This window comes from Lottia gigantea (genome assembly GCF_000327385.1).
Source record: "Lottia gigantea unplaced genomic scaffold LOTGIsca_2, whole genome shotgun sequence".
Classification (NCBI taxonomy): Eukaryota; Metazoa; Mollusca; class Gastropoda; family Lottiidae; genus Lottia; species Lottia gigantea.
The window spans coordinates 1,973,539-1,982,248 of NW_008708400.1; the positions used below are offsets into that span (position 1 = coordinate 1,973,539).

Below are 8,710 nucleotides of genomic sequence, written 5' to 3' on the forward strand. Positions count from 1 at the left end.
AGATACATGAATATTTATTTGTTAAAAATATTGACTATTTATACAACAATAGCAACAGTTGTAGTGTATTATGTATTAAATGTCTATACAAGTATAGTCAGGTTTAATTTCACTTTTAGCTATAATGTGCTTTTTCATGAAAAATCAAAAGTGTTTAATATTTTAGAAATTATCATTAATGCTAGGTATTTTTATGTTGGAATAACTTAATGTAATTATATTGTTCCCTTTATGTGGAACATCTTGAAAACCAGAAAAAAGACTTCAATTTGAAAACATAAGCTCTTTTCAACTTTGTAGTACTTAGTAAATGTTAAGAGTTGGATTTAATCTACCATACTAAACACTAATCAAAATAAAATGTAATTTTTTATGTTTTATAGATTGAATGACGAAGAGAGAAACTAAACGATTCACTGTAGATTTTAGTATTTCAATGGTCAATGGCGGCAGTACAACGTGATCATTCCAATGGAACGACCAAACTTTATGATAGATATGATAAAATACACAAAGCTACTGCTCATGATTGGGAGGAAGACAAAAGAAAACAGAATGATTTCTGGGATGATGGTACACTCTCATTTTTTTGGTAAGTGTTTTTGTGATAATGTAATTATACATTGTATTCTTTATAAAATTGTCAGGAATCACTTCTCAATAATAAATACCATGACAATTTTTAAAAAAAATTTAATCGGTGAAATTTGTTTTTTGAGCTCTGTTAACTGTGTATCAGGTCCATTTATACCTACTATTTGCATCAATCCAATTGTCAGATGTCTGTAGTATTTATATTTGTAATGCTTTTACATTTAAAGACCTCACTATTATTATTCTTAAGGCCTTTGCCATAGAAAAATCATAAAATGCTTTAGTTTTTAGTGGAATTGCAAGACTTGAGACGCCTGACTGAGAATTTGAACAATGCAAATCCCTGCAATTGGTCTAAATACAAGCTTATTATAAATAAAAGGCTTAGAAAACCTCTTGACAATCACTTTAAAGAAAAGTTGAACTTATATTTATATTGACATTTTTTAAGAATGTCAATATGACATTAGAATAGAAATAAGCACTCAAGTTATGTTATATTTGGTGATAAGAGGCCTCATGAAATATTTTTTGTTTTAACACACCGAATGAGGTTACTTGTGTTTTTTTGAAGCTGTCCTTATCTATTTCATATTAAATTTTTAAATACTTTAACTGATATCAAATTTTGTAACTAAGGATTTTTTTTTGTATGAATAAGTTTATATATGCATTATTAGTAATTTCTATCGGCACTTAATTGTATTTTTTCGCTCAATCCAGGTGAATTTTAAAATTGTGATTCAGATGCCTTTAGTATCACATGCATCAAAAATGTTATATATTATTTTCAATTGAAAATTCGATCGTCTGCCTGTGTCAAGCGTATTTTGTCAAGCGATAACTACATATCTATCAGTCCTGATGATTTTTTCAAGTGATGTTCTGCCAATTGTGTTACTCACTAAGTAATAAGCGTTGTTGGCGCCTTTGTAATCAGGCATAAAAATTCATTGGAGAGTTTAATTGATGTAATCAAATCAGACGAAAAAAATAATCTTGTCGCTGTATCATAAGATAAAGTATTTTTTCGAGTAATTGTACCTATAGGTGGTATGATGACAGGTGTATATTTCAATCAATATTACTTTGACCTACTTTTGAATATGACAAATCTGCTATCAATATTATATTGCATGTATCTGAAACTCATCTGGTAACAATTTAGCCAACTTATTCTGGAAAGAGTTTTTTAATTGTTAAAGAGAAAAATATAAGAAAAAATCACTTAAACAAGAAAATAAATTGGTTTATAAGTTTACATATTTCATTGTATATATTACACAATATACAGAATCATCAATATTATGTAATTTGTACAGTTTTGATAAGAATTTAAGAGAGAAAAGTAATGTGAAAACAATATATTCATATGCATTATTTTTATACGCCCACATCTCTCTATGTAGACGTATATTGCCGGCACCCCTGTCCATCCGTCCGTCCGTCCGTCAACATTTGCTTGTAAATACTCTAAAAACTAGAGTTTTTGATGGAATCAAATGAAATTCGGTATGTGTATACATATTCATAAAACAAAGATTTCGAATTTGAGCTATTTTCGATTGTTAGAAGCAGAGTTATTGCCCTTGCCCCAATATCTTGAATATGCTATTACTCTCTTAGTTTTCAACTGATTTTGATGAAACTTAAAATGGATGTTATTGGACCTAAATTGAAAGGTTTAAGGTTAAAGGTTACATCTGATTAAACTTAAGGCTTTTTCAAGATATAGGCCTCTATAGACGTCAGTTTTAAGGAGTTATTGCCCTTTAACCTCTATACAGTAAGTGCTTCTTTCAAGATCATTTGCTTGTAAACACTCTAAAGATTTTTTGATGGAATCAAATGAAATTCGGTATGTGTAGACATATTCATAAAACGAAGATCAGATTTGAATTTGAGCTATTTTCGACCGTAAGAAGCAGAGTTATTGCCCATTCCCCAAAATCTTTAATATTTACCATCCACATGCCGCGTTGGGCGTATATGGCTGTGGTCCACTATGTAATAATTGTGTAGCAATTGAATTATGCCTTAGAACCTTGAAAATGTTTGATATAGGAAAGATAAATGAAATAAAAAGAAGGTTATAACATGTTATCAGAGAACCAGTTAGATCTGAACACTCAATTGTAGAAAGAAATCAGATTAAATAAATAAGAAAAACATACCTAAACATAATTTATGTTTCATTCTTGAAATAAAGCTGACCCAATTTTTGCCCTTTATTCATTAATAGGTGCTGGATTTTCCATAAGTATATACCTTGTGAAGTATAGATATTGTGACCCTAAATTCTAGCAAACAAATTTTTCCCAGGGATTTTTTATAATATTTTAAGGTGTAGTCCCTATTTTATTTTATTATAGATTTATTGTCTGTCATAAACAATAGACAATGTCCAATAGGAACTTTAGTATGCTATGTTATTTTATTCAATGTAATTATTATGGCACAGATTGCAACTGTAATTTTGATGACAAAAACATCATAACTGGAGAAAATTGCTGCAATTTACAAATTGAAATATGACGAGAAATATATATAAAAAAGATTATTTAAATACTTTGATGTTTTCTAGGAGAGCTCATACTATAACAGTGCTAGTCATATTTTCCTGTATATTAGTTTATGTTGCTTTGTTTGAAGAACAGGTGCTAGATGCTGATTATAACACCAAAAGGTAAGAGCTATCATTATGTTATCACTCTGTTATGTTATCATATAGGTCAATGATCAGTGATGTTAAAAGGACAGGTTCACCATCAGTTTTACAAATCATACCTTAGTCTCAGAAACAGATTTTTAGCGAAGGTACTCAGTAATAGCTGTTGAATTTTGAGCCTTGAAATCCATGTGTGTACAGAATTATTCGCAATCAACCCCCTAAAATGACGAACCATGGCCAAGTTAGCTCAAATCAATCCACTTACCTTATCAGGGTTTTAAATGAATTTCATAAATATTGTGATATTTTGAAATAGGGTCAGGAATTAAGAGCAAATTTCAATATAAATGTGTGCTGCAAAAATCATCAAATTTTGTTTTGATTTTTAATAGTATGACATGAGGTATATTTGAATCCAAACCACACCCCTGTTCGTCATTCTTCCTTGAGACAGTGGTAATACAAGTGATAAAAATTATGTCTAAATATTGTCCAATCAAAATTAGCCCTGCTGTCTTGCTAGTAAAATCTCAGCCAATCAAAACAAATCACTTGTTATGGTGCTCTGTGTGCAAACGTTAACAAAAAAAAAAGCAGCGTGTCATTAAATGTTTTGATTAATGTGGATAGTACAGAATTGAGTAAGATTTTCAGTATAGTATTGAAGCCAAAAGAAAATCAAACCTTACTTCGAAATATTTACATGGAAAGAATGTGTTCTTATCTCTTCAAACAGGCGGTGGTAAAGCGTTCTACCAATCGGATTGGCCATGATTAAGTAGCATTAATCTCATTTCCCTGCCCCCCAGACCCAGAGTGTAGTGGGCTTAGTTTAAATTAATACGACCATGCAATGTAAAAACTTGTATTCGTCATACAATGATTTGAATCAGGATTCTTCATATAATATTTACATTCATATATTAATGATTATTCATTTTATCATCAGTACAGTACATGTTTTGTCTATCTTCAGAGGTGTATTTGCCGTAGTTTTAGCTTTTCTACTATTCGGTGTAACTCAGACTCCAGATGGTGTATTTGTTCGACCTCACCCAGCGTTCTGGAGATTAATCCTGTGCCTCAGTATTGTTTACGAACTTGCCTTAGTATTTCTATTATTTCAGGTAATTCAATTTGCATAGGCCTAGATCATTATTTCCCTTAAATATAAACTTAAGCTTTCTATCTTCAATTGACATGGGCTTTTGAAGAGGTGAACAGTGATGCACAGGATCACCTTGGAGACATTACAACTTTTACACAAAAGACTCATGTGCTTCTCGACGAAAGGTTTCTCATATTCTTAAAAAGACTATTTGATAAAAAAACAAGCACTCAAGAAGTGTTACTTCAAGTTCCTGATAATGTTTCTCCAAGACGCAGTGTCTAACTATTGACTGTTGCTCCACCAAACCGTTTGATCAACGTTCCATCAAAAAATTGACTACACCAAACATAAAACAGGTACCAAACAAAACACATGTGCTCCACCAAGCATTTGGGTTTTCTTTTAAATAGCTGCAATTCCTAGCTTTCAAATACCACCACTTTATTTCTTTCATTTTCAGACAGTGGACTCTGCTCGTCATATATTAACCCATTTTGATAGTAGTTTAGGGCGGCCATTACCAGAGAAAAGTTATGGTGGAAACTGTCTAATTTATGATGAAAATATGCCAGATAATCCATTCCATCACTTAAAGGTACTGTATTGATCTGAATTGTTATGTGGATTACAATGCTCTATGTAAAGATCTAAAAGTAAACATTATTATCTGGTAAAATGCAAATATTTATTTGATAGTATTAAATTGATGGTAAAATTTTGCTAATGAGACAAACATTTTTTTTCAGGATAAATTAGATGGGTTTGTCCCTACTCATTTTTTTGGATGGTGGCTAAAGGTAAGATTTTTGAAATTTGGGGTATGGACTAAAAGTTGATAAATGTTGATGAAAAAAGATCCAACTGCAAATATTTGAAACATGGAAAAATTTTTTTTTAGTCAATATATATGCCCATAAGATAAGGTGGGAAAACCTTACGTTATTTTTTTTCTGAAATTAATATTTATTGATAATTATATTGCAGACGTTAATATTACGAGATTGGTGGCTATGTACAGTATTTAGTATCATGTTTGAAGTATTAGAATACACCCTAGAACATCAACTACCTAATTTTAGTGAATGCTGGTGGGACCATGTAAGTACTAATCACTTTCTTAATAGAATACAAAGTGTCTATGTAATTAAAGCCAGACCGCACAATGATAAGTGTTACTTGCTTTATCAGACTAATTCTCTTCATGCAAAATAAAGGTGAACTTGATTAACTAAATGTTTCTTAGAATCAGAAGCAGAATCATTTTGAGATCTGCACTTGGTTTCAAATAAATTTTATTTCGATTTTCAGTATAAATCATATATGTACAGATAATTCGAAAACTGGTTAAAGCGTACACAAGTTTTAATGTGCTTTGATTTTTCCAGTCCATTCTGTCTTATTTATTTATTTATTTATAAAATATTTCAGTGGATAATGGATGCATTAGTATGTAATGGTTTAGGTATATATCTAGGTATGAAAACATTACGGTACTTAAAGATGAAGCCATATCATTGGAGAAGTATGTGGAATATGCCAACATACAAGTAAGCACTTTCTCACTTTAGTCAGTAGTTAACATTGCATCTTTCCATTATATTTTCTTCCCATATCAATGATGCATATCTGAGAAACTGAAATAGAAAGAGTATTTAATTAAAGTCTAAACTGAGACACTGAGACACTTTAATAGTAAAGAATTTAAATAAATAGGCATAATTTCCCTTATTGTACACTGTAATTGTCTTCTCCTTAACCTAATCTGGGGTAGAAATATAGGACATATGTTATGAATAATAGGTCTCTGTAATTATTTAGTGCTCTAGAAATAACATTATACTGGTACCTATTGTATATTTTCTATTATGCACTTTTTAAGGGAGGCTACTCTAATTAAATATATCATTTTATCAGACCACAATAGGACAGTAGGCTTGAGTATTAAGAAGGAAAGGCATAAAATAGAATCCAATGTCTATGTATGTATATTTTAGAGGTATGTTGAGAAGAGTAGCAGCTCAATTCACACCCTACAGTTGGACAGAATTTGATTGGAGACCTGTTTCTAGTTTAAGTAGATGGTTGTCTATGTTAGCATTGATAGCTATAGTAAGTCATTGTATTCTTTTACTCTTTATGATCAACAACTTTTCAAATTGAAAGTAAAAAAAAAACAGTTTAGTTTTAGGAATAGAAGACATTAACTTGATTTGAAAATTTGAATCAGAAGTCTCAGGGGCAATTAAACTGATCAAGCTGATTAAACAGATACCAATGAGGCAAGGTGGGTTTATACAGAGCGCGAACGCGACCGGCGCGACAGCGAACGCGACATTTCATCAGTTCAGTCATTCAAATAGAGCGCGAACACGAACGCGGAAAACCGTCCACAGCTTTCAATGCGGATCGCCTCTTTTGTTGTTAGAATTTGGTCATATGGTCATTTTGGAATCATCTCTCCGATTCCCTTCCAAATATCTTTCTTTTTTACTGTCTCTTTGTAAGTTTTTTCAGCTTTGTCAAACAAAACTGGATTCTTTTCAACTTCTAAAATCAAAACTTCTGTTTTATCCATTGTTTGTACCCTACAAGCAAATTGGAAAAGCCATGTGCACAAGTTTCTATTTTAGGAAATGATGCAAGGGAGGTGGTACAAGCTGATTGGTTGATAGCAAGAAATCCGCCGCGACTTTCTGAAAAATTCGCTCTTGGGGCAATCTCGGCGGTCGACCGCGCGAACAAATATTTGTTCGTGTTCGCATTCTATTTGAACGGTCCCTCTATAAAATGATGAAACCATTCCATGACGAAAAACCGCGTTCGCGTTCGCGCTCTGTATAAATGCACCTTCAGATGCACATGCGCTGAAAGTCTATTCTAGTAATATAAAGCTCCATTTCCAAAAGTAACTGTTATTAAGAGATTGACAGCAAAAATAATGCTTCATTGATATTTTCATTGTGTAGTGTTCAATTGAATATAATCAACTTTTTCATGTCATTGACATTCATTTTGTTTTCTGATTCATATAAAAGGAAATTTAAACAATGTATTTTTACTATAATGATATTTTCTTTTCTTCAGTTTTTACTAGCAGAATTAAACACATTTTATTTAAAATTTGCATTGTGGATTCCACCAGAGCATTGGTTATGCCTCAGCAGATTAGTTTTCTTTTTATTTATGGGTGCTGCTGCCATGAGAGAAACTTTTCAGTTCCTTGATGATCCGTAAGTATTTTAATATTGTTGTTCGAAATAATCATTTAAACGAAATAATAAATAAATATGTTTACAATTGCGCCTTAGGGGCTCCGTAGTCTTCCATGTAAATTCTCAATCTGTATTTTGCCAATTAAGGTGCTGAAAAGTTCGAAGTAAACTTCCATTATTTTCTCATGCATATGGAAAAATAATTCATAAAATTTCGATATATGCTATCTTTCTTAAAATTTGTGATTTTTAAAAAATACTTTATTCATTCTTTGCAAGATGAACCTTCTTTGAACTTTATAACTCTGTTTTTATATTGTTATTTCAGGGATTGTAAAAAGTTTGGGCGTCAATCATGGTTGATAATTGCAATCATTGTCACAGAATTTTTAATCATAGCTAAATTTGATTGGAAGACTATCAGTAAGCCCCTCCCTAGACCAGTAGCTGCTTTTTGGTTGGTCGGTTTATGTGGTCTTGTAATTTATACTATATGGAAGTTTTATATTAAACGCGATGTTAAGAATGATATCCCTGAAAAGATTATCAACAATAATACTGCTGATACGCCAGTGAATAAAAATACTCAGCATTCCAATTCTAATAATAGCTCTGTACGATCTCGACACCGTAATGGTGTTAAACATTGAACTATTTAACTATTTTATATACAGTTAGTAAGATTGTCAAAGCCTACAGTTATCAAATTGAAAGAATATAAAAACAGTCTTATTCATAGGTTTGATTGTTTGTCATGTCTGAATTGTGAAAATTATATGATGTATATAGCATTGTGTTTTGATGATTTTTCACTTTCACAAGGAATATTGGTAACAAATATGCATTTACAAACCAAATTATTCATTAAAAACTTTCCGATAATTCTTAAAAATGAAGCTAATTCATAAACTGTGCCAAGAATACATTAACATTGTTGAAGACATTAGATTTGAATTCTCTTGAGTCTGACTGAATAACTGTAAATGATTGTAAAAGTGTGTATAAACTGGTGGTTTTGACAATCTAACTAGCTATACAGTCTCTGTTATTTAACTTCATACCATTGATAAAATCCTTTATTTCAATTGGTCAATAGATTTCATTTTCTTGTCTAATCAGATA

At 31.2% G+C, this 8,710-nt stretch overlaps 1 protein-coding gene across 1 annotated transcript; it reads left to right on the forward strand.

Moving 5' to 3' along the window:
* Positions 1 to 443: 443 nt before the first annotated feature.
* Positions 444 to 8,238, forward strand: LOTGIDRAFT_103737 (hypothetical protein; the record flags this gene model as incomplete). The annotated part of the gene is made up of 10 exons (XM_009053242.1): positions 444 to 592; positions 3,179 to 3,280; positions 4,242 to 4,392; positions 4,837 to 4,971; positions 5,123 to 5,173; positions 5,361 to 5,474; positions 5,805 to 5,923; positions 6,371 to 6,485; positions 7,461 to 7,606; positions 7,917 to 8,238. The coding sequence occupies 10 exons, from the start codon at positions 444 to 446 to the stop codon at positions 8,236 to 8,238; spliced, it is 1,404 nt and encodes a 467-aa protein (XP_009051490.1).
* Between the last annotated feature and the right edge of the window lie 472 nt (positions 8,239 to 8,710).